The sequence below is a fragment of the Emydura macquarii genome, unplaced genomic scaffold (assembly GCF_026122565.2).
Source record: "Emydura macquarii macquarii isolate MOO-44397 ecotype Brisbane River unplaced genomic scaffold, CSIRO-AGI_Emac_v2 contig_1876, whole genome shotgun sequence".
Classification (NCBI taxonomy): domain Eukaryota; kingdom Metazoa; phylum Chordata; order Testudines; family Chelidae; genus Emydura; species Emydura macquarii.
In genome coordinates this window covers 28,180,738-28,199,545 of record NW_027132013.1, presented here as the reverse complement: position 1 = coordinate 28,199,545, position 18,808 = coordinate 28,180,738, and the positions used below count along the sequence as shown (strand labels likewise).

The following is an 18,808-nucleotide window of genomic DNA, read 5'->3' as shown; positions in this document are numbered from 1 at the left end:
GAGCCGGATTATTGGAATTCTTGGAGCCCAATCACTTTAGAGGAATTAAGAGTTCACTACAAATGGGGCTACCCAATGGGGCTCCTCATGTTGGTATAAATCAGGAGTAACTGCATGTATTTCAAATTATTTGAAATAAATGGCATTACACTGATCTAAGAGTGAGAAGAGAAGCAGGCCCATATAGAGAGTTATTATTACTGTTTTGCTTCACTACCGTGCTGTTTGTCACATAAAGATATACCACAAACACACTGGTGTCTTTAATGAGCCATAGCCTAAACCAAAGTGTCTACAGAGATGAAAGATGTATTACTGTTACATCATTTTGTTAAGGTTCTGGAAAGGCTCTTACTGCAGCTCGGTGGCTTCTTGGCTCTCGTGCATATGAAAGCTCATATATTTCATCTTCGGTGTAGTAAAGATCAAGTGACAACTGAAAACAAACACAGAACTGGATTAATCTCTAAGCAGTTGCTGTTATTCTGTAGGTTTACTTGTTTCTGGTGCACCTGCAAGCTGCAGGTGAAGTAATTATTAATTAAGGCTGTGCTACAAAAACATGCATTTGGGGGAACACATATTCAAAGCCTGGGTGCTGACAGCAATTTGAAATGGGCACATTTCCAAATTCCAACCTCTTGTTCCCGTTGCCTGACAAACGAACGCAAGCACAATCAGATATCTGTATCTAGCAGTGAGAGTTAATAAGTGACCTGATAACAGGCTGTGTCCCCAAGACATTAAAATGTGGCACTATAGCATCCAGGAGAGATGTCTGCCTGTCTGCACTTATGATTCAAACTCTATTTTGGTAGATTTGTCTTTAATAGCTACCCAAGAAGTTAGGCCCAAAATTAGGTTTCGGAGCAAAAAAAATTGTTTTTCAAGATTTTAATGATTTAGAGTTAATTTCTATATAGATTTTATTCAAGTATGCTGCATACAATGTAACTAAAGTGAGAAGTAGTCCAGCCAGCCTCTCTGAATTGACCTGGCTCCCATAAGCACAGTGACTTCTTCTCCCCTTCTCCTCCCACCCAAAATAGAAAAGTTATCATCGAAGCTGTACAGGTCATGTTTAGCACTAACAAGATATGCAAAAATTCAAGGAAGTTGTTCCCAAGGACTGTTGAGTTTCTTGCCAAGTTGGTTATTTGTGGAAGTGGCATGGTATCTCGTTTGGTTTCCCTCTGCTCAGCAGGGTCATGGAAGCCATTTTAAATTGGTGTCTTATAGGATGAGTCTGTGCTCTCTGTCTCTGAGTGGCCTACTGAAGTCAGAAGGACACTTAACCCCACTCGATGAATCTGCATCTGGCAGACAGGGATTTAGAACATTTTACACTATTATAATTCCAACAGTTACACAGAAGTGCCTCTATTGCTTGAGATTTCTCCTCACATGCTACTACATTTTTTACAGGGAAAATAAGTGGGCTACACTCCACTGTACTCTTACTATATGGCGTTCCTGTGTTTATTATTGCCCAGGCATTACATTATTTGTTTCGTTATGTGAGATTTGAGCCTCATATTATTACACTAATGTTTACAAGGAAATCTCTTTGGAAAGACCAAAATTCTGTTATTGCGTCACACAAAGGCCAAGTGTTAGTTCTGTGTATTTCTGGCAGAGGACTCCACTTCCAGAAGCCCTCCTGAATTCTCTCTACTTTCTGGGAACTGTTTTATTGGATAGACTCATCTCATCTCATGTCAGTTTCTCCAGCAGACATTTCTGAGCACTTGTAGAGGACCAGGAGTAGCAGCGGTGGCAGCGATGAGGCTACAGGGTGAGCTTAGGCCTTTAGGAGAGCCAGAATTCCACTCACTCTTGTGATATAGTCTTTATCCACGCACAAAGATGCTGAGACTTGTAGTCCTGTGAGCATGGGAACGGTAGGCTGCTAACAAAGCATGTTTGGTATAAAAGGTCTTGCCTCAGTATAGGAGAGCTCAGGGAGATGGTACGTACTGCTGTGCGCCTCTCTGCCCTGGCGGAGACTAGAGCAGGGTAGGAGTTCTGATCTTGTCAAAGGGAAATGGGGCTGAAGGAAGAAGACTGGAGAGGAGCTGAGCAAAGGACTGCTTGGCAGTGCTACATGAAAAGCCATGAGCCCCTTTACCAGAGGGAAGAAGGGTCCACTCAGATCCTGATGAAGAAGCCATAGTTTAGTGTGTCTTGGTTTTCCCTTCTTTTTGACTATTTTTGTGGGCCCTGAAAGGAGGTAATTTTTGGTTCACCTGGAGGGCTAGACTAACCCACCCACCCAACCATCATGGGACACTGGGATGCAGACCAAATCTGATAATGGTGGAAGTTAAACTGCACCATCTAGCCTCCAAACAGTTAGCATCATCAAGGGTCCATCACTGGACATGGAGAACAAGGCACGGCACATAGCTTCATCGCTATAAACTTTCACCTCAGTCTATGCTATCAGCCTGCAATCTGCTGTTTCAACATCTTGAATTCATCAAACCCATATGGGATCATAAAGTGTGGGTAAGTACATGCCAGAGGCAGAAGATGGGGTTGCTTATTCATAGCAAGAATCCACCACTAATTTTAGACAGGAGCTGTTATTGCACCTGGATGAGAGAGGTAGTCTGTCACTGAGAGAGAATTTTTAAAAAAGCGTGCCTGTGTTTACCTCTTCTTTTGCCTTTGTTTCTGCAAATATTCCAGCAAATAAGCTTAGTGGCAAGAAGTTCTTAGAAATAACAGATTCTCAGCTGATATCAGAGAATTTTCTCAAGAAGCAAATTTGGAAATCTTGCACACAAATATTCACACTAGAAAGCTGATTCTATGAGTTATGGTTACTTAAATGACCCAAGAATGTGTGTACAGGTACCCCTATACCCAATCAAGAGCTGTTCTCTAGCTAGAGAGCTTCAGCTCAAGCTACAGTAGCTCATACCTTAGCTCTAAGGGTCCTCAGTTCAATTCCTGCTGCACCAGCCAAGATGGTATCCCTCATACTTGTATAAGCAGGGCCCAGAACTATAGCAGGTGACATATCCAACCAAAACTGAACAATGTTGCTCAAGTTTCTGACATCAAATACATATAACAAGCCACTTGAGAATTATTATTGCAGAAGTTGTAGTGATAATTTCAAATAACCAGTAAATCTTAATTCTGGCAATTCAAAAAACAAGCTAGATTTGTCAAATAATATTTTCACTATGAAATACTTAACTCCTCCCTGCAATTACCACCACCTCTTCAAACTGACATGTCTGCTGATGTAAAAGTAGGTGACTAAAGGCAATAGGGAGGAGCAGAATGGAGGTTGATGTGGACCTGTGGAAGGAATAGGCAGTCACAAAACACCCACCATTTTCAAAGTTTTGCACTGAAATTGTGAATGACTGCCGTTGTCTATCCTTCTCATGTGTAAAATTGTTTTTGCTGAAATGTTATGGAAAATAAGAAAGTTTAGGGACACTTAAACAAGGTATTAAAAGCTTGCTCTTTTTTTTTTTCTGGAGGGGTGAAGGGGAAATTCAGCACTTAACAGACCTCTGTTGGAAAACCTGAATGTCCTAATTCAGTAACACAATGTTTTACTTTGGCACATGGACAGTCCCAGTAGTAGCCAATAGAGCTACTAATGTGCTTAAAGTTAAGTACATATTTAATTGCTTTGCATAAGCTGAAAGTAAAACTGGTCCATCTTGTTAAATTGCAACCTGCTAAAAATAAATAGCACAAACTGGGAAAAGTAAGTACATATTAAAAATTCTTCATATTTTTATAACGTTCTAGGAGCAGCTAAAACAGACACACAAACATCCCTTATTTAATTTGGATAGCATCCCTGCAGCACTAGTAACATTGTCCTGGCAGAGATATTCCGGAAAGTACCACAAATCACTCAGATAAACACAAGTTAATTCCAGACAATCTTTGCTGGTACCATACTGCAGTTTTACAAAGAAAAGTGAAATATTCCTCAAAACTGAGGTACCTTTACTCCAACAGCATCTTATGATGCCTCCCCCTTCTCGTGTTGAAGCACAGAGCAGTTGCTATCGGTAACAGTCACAGCAAACCCCTTCGGCATACTTGGAGACTTTTATAAGACCTATCTTTCCAGGAGTGTCCAGGGAGTAAAGGCAGCTCTGCTCCTAGTTAGGCTGGGAGCACTTGAGTGCCTCCCTAATGAAAGTGTGCAGGCAGTGCTTGCTAATACAGGAGAGCACAGAAAAATGTCTCCATTCCTTTCTACAGAAATAGACCCAAGCAGACGGTCAAACAGCATGTATTATCAGCTACCTCTCTCTATACTGCCAAGTAAACTCAGCTAACTTTTTAGCCCCCACTACCTTTCCCTGCAGCCCATGTCCTCACCAGGGCTATTCTATAACTCCTTGTAACAGAATATATAAACCCCTCACTAGCCAAGCAAAGGTTCAGGGACACTTATGGGCTAAGGAGGCCCCGCCCGTACACCCTTGCCGAGCATGCTCAGACTGGAGAAGGAGTTTAAAAGGCAGCTCAGGCAGGGACTAGCAAGCCAGAGAGTAGGATACACCCTGGGAGCTCCCAGGGAGGACTGGGCTTAGCCAGCATCAAGCTAGTGAATGAAGGGGGGGGGGTCGCCTCCAGCACCCAACAGCAGAGGTGTAAACCAGAAGCCCAAAGGTGATGTTCCACAGAATCTGGTGGTGGCCAGATGGGATGCAGACTGGAGTAGGAATTGACTCAGGGAAGCTGATGAGAACCTGAATGCCACACAGCACCAGGTGAGCAGCTGAGTCAGCCTCACTGGACCCTGGGTCAAAACCCAGTGGAGTAGGGTGAGCCTGGATTCCCCTTGTCCCACTTGAGCAATAGCCATTAAATAGGACAGCCACCATATTGAACTATTGCTAGTAGGTGGAAGCCCACTGCAACACCCACCAATCACACACCTACTGTACCCCAGAAACTTTAGATATGTTTAGGGTGATCAGCTGTCTTGATTTTTAGTGGGACAATCCTGATATTTGGGGCTGTGTCTTATATAGGTACCTATTACCTCACATCCCTTATCCTGATTTTTCACACCTGCTATCTGGTCACCCTAGATATGTTTTCATATTAGCTGTAGACAATTATATATTTAGCTTTAAATACTTGAGACATGCATGAAAAGCAGTTCAAAATATGTGGTATTTCTGTGATCTTACAGACTTACCGTGAGCAGATGAACAAGATCTTTATTAGCCTCTAAGGGAGGCGCCATCTCCTGGAGTTGTATCAGTTCATTTATGTGGTTATACAGGGACTGCAGTTTATGCACATTAATTTTTTGGTCCTCTAAATAGTTTGGCATGGCCTCATAAAGGGAGATCATGTCTTTCAGGTGGACCCCAAGGATTGGGATTTTAAAGTTAGTGCACTCATTGTAGGCACGTCGATAATTGTCATAGTTCCTATAAGATGAGAGCAGTTCTGTCATTTCATTAAAAACCTAAAAAAAACCAAGTAAATAAATAGAGTATCAAAATAAATCACATTTTCTGTGTTCATCATTTTGCTCATGTGAACATTTTTCTCTTTTCAGTTGGTATAGGGCAATCCATGCTATTGTTCACTGATGTGTTTTCATCCTCCAGAAAGCCAAGCCAAAATTAAGGAAAAAAAACAACCCAAAGAAAAGTATCCCTAAAGGTCTAAATCCACTTGTGTCAAATGAAACCTAGTTTGCAACTGCTTACACAAATATTAACTTCCATTTAACAATATTTTTAAAAGCAATCCACCAATATTTTCTGATTCTGAGCCACTTAATCCCTCAGATTTTAGCTTCACAAATTAAGCTGATTTTTAACTATATCGCCTTAAAAATACAGCCTCAAGTCACCAACTCCCAGTCTCGCCTCCCTTCTGTCACTATGTATTTAGAATCTTTTAATCTAAACATAACTGGGGAAAAAATAAAAATGATTTGAATATTATCCAATTTGTATTGTCTAATGTGATCTAAATTGTATGGTTATGATACGGAGGAAAGCGATACTGACCTTGTTGACCTCGTGAGGAACGTAAGAACTTGTTTCCTTTAGTCTGGAGATAGAGCTGTGACAGAGACCTCCTATCACTGCCATTAAACTATTGAAATTCTGCAACTGATGAAGCTTCTGTGTTGACAAACAGTATCAATTACTTAAGGTTTGAAGTTGTGACATGTATACATCCAAACTATGCTTTCCTTTTCAGCTGGGGTCCAAGATACCATTGGTTCTATGGAGTTCCTAGAAATTTCTTTTCTAGCACATCATTCTTGGTTACCATTTGTAACAATCTTACTCCATTTTGATACTCAAGCAATGTTCTCATTTGTTGGGGTGGTGTGTGGGCTATACCTTTATACAGACAGCCTTTTTATTCTACGAGCACAGAAAGTCTCCCAAGGACACCTCTCTTCAGTTCAAAGGTAAGATTTTAACAATGTTCAATTCTGCTCAGAAGAATCTTGAGCATGTTCTCTTTATCCCAGTAATTCTCTAGCAAAATAGGCTCTAAATAGTGACACCTCTGGATGGGAAAGGAAAAGTATTGATTGGTTCCAAGAAAGTCTAGCTGCTTTGGCCAAACGGGTCTGCAATATAGGTCTCAAGGGTTAGGCCTAACGCAGTTGAAAATAAGGTGATACTCCAGCATTTGGTATAAAAACAGACTACTGTCAACTCCCCCTCCCAGCTGACCTCATTGTATTGGTGAAGAAGGAATAATTAAAGGGCTGACAATTTCAAAGAAAGGACATATGGCAAACACAAAAAGGTCAAAGTTAAACTGACCTGTGCAACATGAATAAACTTGATGAACACTTCAGCCCGAAGCTGCGGGGTTGGCCTACTGAGTACCATTAGTTGTACCCACTGGGAGATACCATTACAAAGAGCAATGGACCTTTCCATGGTTGGATTCTCCTTTACGCAGCTGTTTACAATGTAATTCTGATAATCTGAGAACTAAAAAAACAAAATTAAATCTCATCCAGACTTTGTATATTCCACGGAGTCTGTGCGCAGATACAGATCTTCTTTCTAAATGAAATGTAAAATGCATAATGTTACTGTATTTATCTATCCACTCAGCACAGGGGACAGGGGCTTCAGTCTGGGAGTCTGCTGGAGCTCTCCAATTGATCTTATGCCACTGTCTGATATCATTCTACCATGCCCCCATCCTGCCAGTATGCAATAATGCCAAAGATGATAGGAGGACTGCTGGTTCAAGAGGAAGCTACGCCTCTGACAAATTGATGCCAGCTGAGATTTCCCCTACACACAGGAAATTTTCTACTGGCCATCTCCAGCTAGAACATGTCCACTTCACGTTGCTTGAGTGTCACAAAGTGGCTGTGATGAATCAAAGAATCTGGCCCATAATCTGTACTATTCCTCTCACATATTCATGAAATGGATTTGTGGTGGAATTCTGTCTTAATGCTTCCAGTGTTGCACCTTCCACTTATGTGTTTGAAGGCAGACAAAGTGACAGGTATGATATTTTTTTAATTTAGAGCTGTTAGTAAGCAGCAATCATCTTTTGAATTAGGATCTTTCAAAAAAGGGAGGTTCTTGTGGGATATGTAAGTGATCACGATTAGAATTCTAGTGTCCAAAAACTACTGACTTCTACTAGTAGTGAAAACAAATTGAGTTTTCTTCTATGCACCCATTCCAAAAGAAACTGATGTGAATTAACTAAGTATTACAGCCATCTTGTGGTCATTCCTCAAGGTAAAACATGAGATGCAAAAGCACTGTCTGATCTAGAAGCTTTTAATTTACATTAACCTGGAATATGTGGCTGTGCATTTTGCCAAGGCCACTCATGTCTGACCTTCGCATTGAAGCCAGTCTGAGGGAGGAAACAGGAGGTGTGTGGAAAGCATTTCCATGGGGTCAATCAGTATTAGTGGCAGACCAGTAAGGGAACAAGGGTGGGAAGAGAGACAGGACCTTCAATCCTGCATTCCCAGCTGGGATGGTCTATCTAGACGAGTCAGTGTTGGCTTCGAGCCTTCTAACCCAGGTTGGTTTGAGAGCCACATGTAGTTGTCCCACCTTCAGCAACTTCATTGATTCAGTTAATCCAGGGGTCCTTCAGGGAAGGTTAGAGATGAGTTTAATGGCTCAATCCAGCCCTTCGAAAAGTAGCTTAATTTTAACAAAGTTAAACCTTCCCTCCAATTTCCCTCTCTCAGAGCCCTGATTCTGATCTCACTTACACTAGTGTAAAGCAGGAGCAATTCAAATGAAGTCAATGTAATATCCGAATCAGGCCTGTGACTTCTTCTGTTGCCATATAGCTTGCAACAATGTTGTCTTATTTAATATAACCACAAAATGATCTAAAGTGTAAGGAAACACCTGCCTTCGATCAAGGAAGGATGCTCATCGTTATCAAAGCCACTTTACTCATCAAGATCAAGAGAGATTCATTTATCTGATTCCATTTGCTGAAACTATGACCAGTCTCTGAATTTCCTTAATACTTCAGGATAATTTAATATGCAAATATTTGATTCATTCTGAAATAATTCAAACTGAATTTAGGCTCATATGCTCACCCCATGCACCAATTCTGACTTATGAAAATTAATTTGGTACTGACTGGAAATTTAATTCCTTTAGTAAGCCTATAAAAATTGAAACTGAAAGAGATGGATCTGTAACAAAAAGTAGTAAATTTTCAGCACAAGGCTGCTTTATGTTCCCTACAGCCTGCCTTTTTCTTTCTTTCTTCCTACCTATCTAGGGTTCAAAATCCATGTAAAAAAGCGAAGATGACATCAGACAACCTTGCTTTGTTCCCCTTGCTAAATTAAAAATGGAAGAAATATTAATACTAATAAGAAGAGCTATCTGTGAGATTACAGCATGTTCACATCCATTGTTTGAATTTTGGACCAAAGCCAGATTTGGCAATAATGTGGAACTCAAGCAACCACTCGATGGTGCTGGATAATTTTTCAGTATCTAACTATATAATTATTGTCTTTGTATTGGTTTCAATACAATAATGAGTACATTTGATTAGATTATCTTGGTTACCAGAAGTTCTCACCTCTGGAAAAGGCCAGAATATTTCCTTATAACGTTGGACACATTTTATATAATGTATTAGCCAAGATTTCAGAAGATTTTGGTGTCTGAATTTATTAACAAGGTTATTTAACAAGGTTGGAACTGAAAGTAATTTTGCACTCTGAATAAACATACTTTTTCATCTGAGTTGCAATTGTACTAAGAACAAACACCATTCTTCTGCCCCAAACTGAACAAGACAAAGGCTGAATGAAACAACTGAAAACAACATTGACTCATATATGGCCATGTGAGAGATCTGAGTTCAAAGATCATATTGTTCTTGCTCTAGCTTGCAGTGCTGGAGCAATGATGTTCTCAGCTCAGAGTATTTGAGCATCAGTCATTCATCAGCACACCTTAGCATCTTTTTTAGATAATTGGGGAAGCCTTCGAAGGGGACCGATTGTGCATCCCACAACTAGACAGTAGGAGGCGTGGAATTCAAATGGCAAAACTGTGGTCTGGAATGCTGGGAGCATTCAGGAGGTGAAATCTCATAGACCTGATTTCTGAGTACTTGCTTCAGGGAGTGTGAAATGGGTATTTTTTTGTAAAATGGAAACCACAAGTCTTGTAACACCATTAAATTTAGTTCAGCAACATACTGTCCTAAAAAAAGTCTCATTCTATGTGAGCCTCTCCTGAAGTTCAAGTGGCTTAGCTATTGTCAGATTTAGGATTTACATAGGTTAGCAGACTCTATGAATAAACACCATTCCACCATTCTGTCACAATTCCATTTGAACTCAAAAGCTTAGCTCTTAAAACCTATACTTTTGCATTGGTAACATCTTGCTCACATCAGACATGCTCAGAATTAAATGCAGGCATGAACACTTTGGATGAAATAACGAAGTTAAAACCAGACAAAATCAAACGAGAAATAAAAGTTGTTGGTGTTTTGTTTGTGTGGGTAATTAACATTTGGAACAAACTACCAAGAGAAGTGGTGGATTCTCTCTCTCTCAATATCCAGACTAAATGCCTTTTTGGAAGATATGCTGTAGTCAGACACAAGCTACTGGGCCACAATACAGAAAATACTAGATGAACATTATTGATTTGATGGTAACTTCTAGCCTTAGAATGAATGAACCTATGACTAGTTAGCCCCATGCTAGCATTATATCTTCTAATTTGCATAGTCTCTCCCATAACAGAGACAAGTATTATAGATTACTATAGAAGGGATGCATTCTGTGAGGAGCTAAATAATCACACTGTTTAATGGATAAAGGACTTTCTTTTCCTACACAAGATCCCAGCAAACTAATTTTTTATATCAGATTATCACTATTAAAATATGCAGGAACCCATGTCACACAGCTAAGTAACTGGCTGAGAACTATGAGTGAGCCAAGCCTTTGACTGTGCATCATACTTGTTACGCCCAACATTAATCATTAATGAATTAATGTCTTCACAGAGCTTTGAAAATGTTAAGCATTATATAAGCCTTAAATATTATTACTGCCTACAGGTAGGAGCCTATGCGTTAATGCGTGACTTCAGGCTCAAAGCTGTTAGATTTTAACATAACACATGAGGAGTCATGTACCTGGAGCTGAAAATAAAGTGCACTGATGCATGAGTATGAGACAGACATTGCAATCTGTTTAACATCCCTCTAACTGCAAGACTTACACTTCAGATTCTAGTGCCACCATCCAAAAGATGAGTCTCTTTGTTCTTTTAGCTGAGCACTTTATCTCAGCAGCTTTCAAACCAATGTTGTACACATTTCCGGGGTGGAGGGTGGGGGTGGGGAAGGGATAAATTGTACCCACAAACACTCTGCCCCTCCTTGCTACTTTGAACCTACTGTGCACTCTTTTGTTTGCCACATGAAGAGTGCCAAACAACCTTTAGTGTTGCTGTATCCCCAACCCTCACTCTGTGACAAAAAAGATAGTCAGGTACTGCTCCAATAGGCCTGTTTAAAACAAAAAGTGTTAATTCAATATTTAAGGGGTTTCAGGACTCTCCCAGGAGCCCTTCTGAAGAAGTGCTACAGCACCCCTTTTCTGTCATAGTGGGGTGAGTACCCCAGGGAGACAGAAGCAGGCAACCTAGCTCCCGCTGTGCTTTGCTCTCTCCAGTCTCCCTCACCCCCATCTCATCTGCATCAGCTTAAACATTCTTTTGAGTGAAAGGAGATAGCTTGTTCTTCAACCTTTCCTCCCCATCCCCACTTGCTGCTGAATATAAGGAGAGTCAAGACTGTCTACCCTCTCCATTGCTAGCTCCCTTGACCCAATATACATACTTTTTGAAAAAACAAAGTAAGGATTAGGATGAAAGTGAGTCCAATCACATACACAGGAGGCTAGTTGTTTTGTTTTTCCTAGCCAAAAGCTGATCACTTACTGATATTCTTCGGAAGGACTTAAATTCAAGGTAGGTAAGGTGGTCCGATAACTCTTCCGGCTCTAGATGATCAAAGAGAAGTGAGACTTTCCTTTTCTTACTGGTGTTGGGCTTTATGCGCTGAGTAAGCTTTCTGGACCAATCCCGGGAATTTCTTTTTATAAAAAATAGGAAAAAGTTTACACTAAAATTGAGGTTGCTTTCTGCAGAAAAATTAATTTACATTTTCCCCAAAAACATGGTTACATCAGTTGCATGATTTATTGCAACTGAAAACAATGAACGATCTGAATTTAAAAAGAACAATTTCTTTATGTTCATTATGAATGATGGATATTATGACATATGCAGTGCTTGGTCCCAGGTTGGTCCCAGGACATTAGAGAGACAACATGGGTGGTCCCAGGACATTAGAGAGACAACGTGGGTGAGATAATATCTTTTACTGGAAGTTGGTCCAATAAAAGATTTTATGACACTAGTCTTGTTGAATTTTTTTTAACATGCATTTTTAAAGTATCATTTAAAAATAGTAAAATTACATTATGAAGCAGAATACAGCCACAGTGACATCTCAGCATTGCTGTGTCTAACTCTCATGTTTTCTGTATCCACTGTCCCATTAACGTCAATGGCCACTGACTTCAGTGGCAACAGGACTTGGTCTGTCCATTATGCCTTGTTATTGCCCCTTATTGTCTTCAGGGGCAGCTGGGTTGAATCCAATATGGATGTCTACACTCTATGGCCAGCTCTGAATAGTGGTTCAAATTCTGCTGCCTGTTTCTCAATCTTTTTTTAAAATGGGAAGAGTCTCTTCTCAGGAGAGAGTTACATGAGATACAGCTCCCATTATTTTTCTAGATACTCTGGGATTTGTTCTTGACCAGATTATAAAACCTTTAATACAGCAAAAAGCATAAAACAACATTAGGAATTAGACATAATGAAATGAACCGTCTATTGTCTCACTAGTGACCTGAACTTTGGCTTTAAAAAATACCGCTCTTTTACCTCATGTACACTCTGAGTAAAATGTGTTCTCCTTTCTCATTGCCCTTTCAAGGAATTAGGTCTTTCAAAATCTTTCTTCAATTAAAGTCTTCTATGTTCCTTAGAGTGAAGTTCACCCTGTGCAGAGGGTCAGCACAAGGTCTCTGCAGCAATTAAGTTAAACTTAAGCCCTATTTTGAGAGCTTTAATGGGACTTAAATTGTCACATGCTGGCCCTCTGCACAGGGGTAAATTTCATCCTTAGTAAAGGGAGATCTTTTGCACATTGCTAATATAGGACACTTGGAACTATTCCTAGACTAGCTGTTGGAGATATGTTACTATTATTTTAGGGAAGTGAGATGACAACATTTTGTTTTCCAAACATATTAAAACCTTGACACTCACATTTGAGTTGTGTCAATTAGGCGACAGTGTAACTCCTCACCATTAGCTCTCACCAATTTCTGAAATTCCTCCATGGTGTTAGTTAGATTAGAATCCATTTTGAACATGATCCAGAACTCTGTTATCCAATACCTATTGTGAATGGAAAACATAATAATAAAATAAAGAATTTTGCTGGTTATTTGTGTAACTGCAACATCGGTAATGCTGCAAGGCAGACATCCAGTCTGGCTTATGACTTGTATTTTCTTCTGGTCACTCAGATTTTAAATTTTGCTTCAAAATACCTTCTCCAAAGTACACTGTTCTATCCAAATAGAGAGTTTAGAATGCAAGAATCAAACACATGGATTAACATTACCAACTTGGTTTTATTGCTTTGTAACAACATTCTCCATCTGTATATGTGACAAACTTCAATCTATCTGATCATCTCAGCATAGTATGTAGACATATGTATATATTAAATAACACAGTGCATTGGTTTACTGCTCATACCTTTTAATATATTGGGCAGATTATCAGCTTGTGTAAATCAGTGTAGCTCCACTCACTTCAATGGAGCTACACTGATTTACATAAGCGATGATCTAGCCTATTACTTTGTCTTTATATGGTGCTTATCTGTATCACCAAATTGTACAACAAACTCTTATACAGTTTATTGAAATCCACTAGTTTGACAGTGAAGGCAATGCCCTGTTCCTGGATGATTTTTGTCTGTTATATATTGGGGGTGGGGAACCCACCACCCATAAATAAACGGACATTTTATGGGTGATACAGTTTCACTTGATAGGTACAAATATTTTCTGAGAAACAGAGCCTTGTATATGAGGTAGTCAGATTGCATGTATTATGTCTCACCTTTCCATTCAGCTTATTTGGCTTGTAAGCCATGCATGCACAAAACCTGGGTTTGCTCTAACAAATGGACGTGTACGCTCTCATAGGTGTATGCATTTGTGAATTTTACAAGTGCACAATTTGAAGGCCTTTGAAAATTTATTCCATAATCGTCCTGTAAAATACTGAACCACTCTGCACTAATGAAGTACCCCTTTTTGAGGTAATATGGTCACTGTTAAAAAGCCAACATTTGCCAGCAGTAACTAGTTATTTCCTGGTCTAAGTACCAATAAAAGCATTAATGCTGTGCAAAAATTGTTGATAAATGCTGACTCTTTAATAAAAGCCTTCTCTAAACTAAAATATCAACCATTAAATTAAATGTAATAAAGGAAAAAAGAAATAATTTCCAAGGGTAACACTGAAATCAAGTAGAACTTCCTATTGAATGCAAGGGGGAGTTATACTTCATACTGATATATTCAACATTGCTTTATTTGAAAGACAGAACTGTATGGTAACATAGGGCACAATTCAACCGTTGCTGAGCACCCTCAACTTTCAGGGACGTCAATACAAGTTGAGGACAGTCAGGTTCTTGGAGGATCAGGCTTGTAATTATGCCCCAATAAAATGGAGCTAAATTCATTCATTGATTTTAATGGATTTGCACCAGGTCATTTGGTCCAGGGTGCGTAAATATGTTTAAGTAAAACTTTAAGGAAATCTACGGAATATCATTCCTCTTTTGAATGCTAACTTAAGAAATGCAAGGTACTTTTATATGTGGCACCATGTGACCAGCTTTAACAATAATTGCTAGCACATCATCGTATCACTTATTTTATTCCAGAGATACATAATGCAAAAAATTCTTACCTTACAAAATAGCATATCTTTACACAAAGCATGGAAGATTTCTTTTCTAAAGCATCCAGGTATGTAGAGAACTGCTAAGGAAAACATGGTAGTTCATCCATGATCTGAAACTTGACATGTTCAGTATTCTTGGGCCTGATCCAATGCTCACTGACTGAAGCCAGTGGGAACCTTTCCACTGCCTTCCATGGACATTGGATCAGGTCTTTGGTGCATATGGTACTTCTGAAATCATTAGTGAAAGACAGCTATAAATAGGACAATTATAAATAATAACATTTGATCAAGTGCTGAGAGGTGTTAAGTAGTTAAATGAAGCTTTGCTTTTTAGTTTGCTTCTTGGTAATTTGCTTCCCAATTTTCATTAGAACTTGTCCATACAGCTTGTCAAAGTATGAAACAAAAGGTTATAAAATAATACTAAATTAATCAAGGACCATTTTTTCTGGAGAACTGCTCGTTAAGTATTGTGATTTACTGGAGATATTGCTGGAGAGAAATATTTTTGAAGTTTGAAATATATATTAACTTCAGATAGAACATTTATTTTTATTCTATAAATGGCAATTTACTGATATGTAAGATCAGTTCAGGAAAAATATATTATGGGCATTATGGATATTTTTTTCCTGCAGATCTTTTTTGCATCATTTTATTCTGTATTGTGCACCTATTTAAAGAAGATAATTTACAGACTGTCACAGGGTCAGATCAAAACTAAATGTGACCCAAATCTACTGCAAATGGGGTCATGTAATCCTCCAGAGCTGGTCATGTAATTTTGGGGGGATGAAAAGTGGTAGAGCTGGAAATCTGAAGGCAACTTCAAAAACTCAGATTAGCTGATCCATTTAAATCTGCTTTCTTCCACCATTGGCTTTGCAAATACTTACATCTGGCTGGGAAATCTAAATGTGTGGAATTTAAAAATTGACAAATTATTTCTGTAACTGCAGAAAACTTAAGTTCACAGTGAAGATGTAACCAATTATTTTGCTCCATTATTAAAAAATGATCAGAAAGGAGCATGGAGCTGTCAGCAACATCTTGAGGCAAATTTGAAACCAACTCCTATTTATTGAGGATTGAGGCCTCTAGAAGTGATCAGATGGTATATATGGGTTGGTGTGGAATCAAGTCCCTTTTGTTTCTACTATTGTAGAACAGAAAGCCCTCACACTAATATCTCTATCCATATACAGATGATATTCTAGTTCTTTACAGGTGATGGACCTAATTCTGCCTTCACTTGCAAAGGTGCTGCTCCAGTTATAGATAACTGTTACTGATTGAAAACAGGGTTATTTTCTAGACACTGGGAAGGAAGCTGCATCTGTAAATCAGCTATTTGTTTCATTTACACAATAGAGGGGAGTGGCTCCATGTAAGAAGAGAAGGCAGAATTGAGCTCCACATCTTGTGATTTCTGAGGAAATGCAGGTCCCTACATTAAATGCCACTGATTCTACACTCCAAAAAGTAACTGCTTTATATCTTGGGTGTTGCATGTTGTGGGTGTCTAGGACAGTCTGACTGCTAATGTCATGGCATGACTGTTTTGCACAACTGTGCTAACTGGAAACCAATTAGAGTTGTGGTGGGGGGAAGTTCTAACTAAAACAAGCTGTACAAGTAAATGCCTGACTCAGAAGTTCTTAGTATCTCTCAGAATTGGTCCCTAATTATGTTATGCTCCAATATTTATGAACAAATATTCAGTAAAGCTAATAGTTAGGCAGTATCTTCCACAGCTAAGAAGTTGCTAGATAAGAGAGAGCAATTCTGCCAGTATTCATGCCTTTGGCATCTTTTTTATGAGTGTATGAGCCACACACTCATCTTGTGAAAAGATATTTTCACAAAACTTTGAGCACTCAAATAATATAAATAGAGTGGGGATTGTTTTGAAATGTACGCACTCCCTTTTTTGAACATTTTGATTTTTATTTGCATGGAGAAGGCAATCCAAGACTTACTGCATATCTTGCAATAATTTTCAGACATAGACTAGTTTAGCACAATATGAAGATCTTTCTGTACATAAATAATTACAAATACTGGATCTGAAATTGCAACTGCCATATAATTTGCTGGAAAGCCTTCTCCATATACCTTCTACCCTAAACCATTAATAACATCTTCCCAGGCTTTTTAAAAAATACTCTGATTTCTCTTCAGCACTAAATTTAGCTTCTCGGTCATCATGACATGCAGAGGTGAATGCACCAATTTATTAATATAGAGCCAGTAAGTTGGATACACTTTACTTAACATTTCATCACTGTATTTCTGTCTTACCTGACCTTAATAACTACAGGCGAGCATTATAAAGGATATAAATCAATTAGTTTTTGGAGCACGTCTTCAGAGGGGATGATAACTCTGTGCATGGTCAGTGTTATCTGTAGCAGCTGGTTGTTTTGACACAGGTTTCCCTCTGAATCTGAAAAGTGAGGTGAAACATTCTTATCGGGAACATAAAAAGACTTGTCATACAAGATGATAGGTTTTATCAACGTTCCAGTTCTGATCAGGCTTGCTCACCTATGTGATATCAGACACAGTAGCTACTTAGTTGCATCTGTGAGATGATTATTTTGCAAGATGAGATGCATAAAAACATTTGTACTTACACAGAACATTTCATCCAAGAATTGAGAAACCTTTTACAAAGATTAATTGAACCTCAAAACATCCTGCAGAGATACACAAGCATATCGGTCCCAATCCAACAAAGCACATAAGCACATGCTTAATTTTAAAAAGTGAATATAATCACGGAAACAAATTGATAAACTGAGGTGGGGAAATTAGGTTGGGTGACTTACGCAAATCAAATAGTGAGTCAGTTGCAGAACTGAATGCAGGTCTTACCAGGCAGATTTTAAAAGGGCATGTGCAATTTTTTGCATACCTGCTTTGTATGCACAAGACGCTAAAGTACACCCACAAGTCAGGATTTACACTTGCACACAACTATGTGTGCACAATCCCAATAAGAGTGTGTACATTAGGAGATTTTACATGTGAAGAAGTCCAGCTAAGTGGTCACTTAATTAAAAAAAAAAAAAACTAGCTCCAAGAGTCCTAACACAAGTTCTCTTACTTTATCCATTATATTCACGGTACAAGTACTAGTTTTTAGATACAATTTGTGTTTCTTATATCTATATTTGGGAAGCATCCAGGACATTAAGTATTTCAGGCATGTTTAAATTAACATTATAGTAAATGTATTACATAAATGCAAATATAATTACACAGAGTGTTTGATAAATGTTCAAAGAAGGTATTTTTATACCAACTCTGGAAAGAGAGGCTGGCTAGTTCAAAAAGAAATTGGACTCTGACTTGCAATTTGAAAATAAAATGTAACCCATTTGAGTGCTTTTAAATATATTCTCCTCTAAGAGCCTGCATTTATATTACTAGTTGAGAAGAACAGCTGAAAACAAAAATAGCATACAAATATTCTTGAAGCAATCTTAATGAGAAGGCAAAATGGAAACAGTAGGCAAAACACTAGGCACAGGGCACAGGTTGCTGCACATATTGTTAGAGGAAAAACATTTTCAAGTGGCATATCACCCATATGAAGGTGTTGTCAAGGTTAATCCACCTAAAAAACAATATAATGTAGAGCAGTGTTTCTCAATTATATTTCGCCGTGGCACCCTTGCGTGGCCATGCCATACCCTCTGCCGACAAGTCCAGGAAATCTTCCCCTTTTTGGCGGCACGGTGTAGGCTGGTTTCGGTGGTGCGCTCTCTAAGCTGTTTTCCGTGGCACGATCAGCTGTTCGGCGGCGCGATCACAGCTGTTCGCCGGCGCGTGATTTCTGTTAATTTCGGTGGCGCGGTTCCACTTTTTCGCAGAACCCTTCAACTCAGCCTGCGGAACCCCAGGGTTCCGCAGAACGCTATTTGAGAAACACTGATGTAGAGGAAGCTGTCAGACAAGGGCTTGGGTGCTATCATACAGGAAAGGTACCAACTGGGGAAGGTGGACTCCAGATCTGGAATTTCTTTTACTGATCAAAACTCTAGGATGAGAATCCTGCCTAAGTCTTTGCCTAAGGATGCAAAGTCAGCCTCCTTCTCTTGTGTCTGAGTTGTATATCAAAGACAGGAGAAGTTGGGTCACCTTTAAGTCAACAGTTTGTAAATTTCTTCAGCTTTCGTGCCTTAACTCACTCACTTTAATGAAGATTTCTG

General features: G+C 39.1%; 1 protein-coding gene across 1 annotated transcript in view; it reads right to left on the bottom strand.

Moving 5' to 3' along the window:
• Positions 1 to 18,808, bottom strand: part of RASGRP1 (RAS guanyl releasing protein 1) — a 67,377-nt gene that overhangs the window by 23,342 nt on the left and 25,227 nt on the right. The window contains 8 exon segments of the mRNA XM_067558046.1: positions 356 to 436; positions 5,192 to 5,467; positions 6,021 to 6,137; positions 6,798 to 6,971; positions 11,466 to 11,619; positions 12,867 to 12,998; positions 14,595 to 14,657; positions 16,932 to 17,037. Of these exon segments, the coding sequence (XP_067414147.1) occupies positions 356 to 436; positions 5,192 to 5,467; positions 6,021 to 6,137; positions 6,798 to 6,971; positions 11,466 to 11,619; positions 12,867 to 12,998; positions 14,595 to 14,657; positions 16,932 to 17,037 (1,103 nt within the window).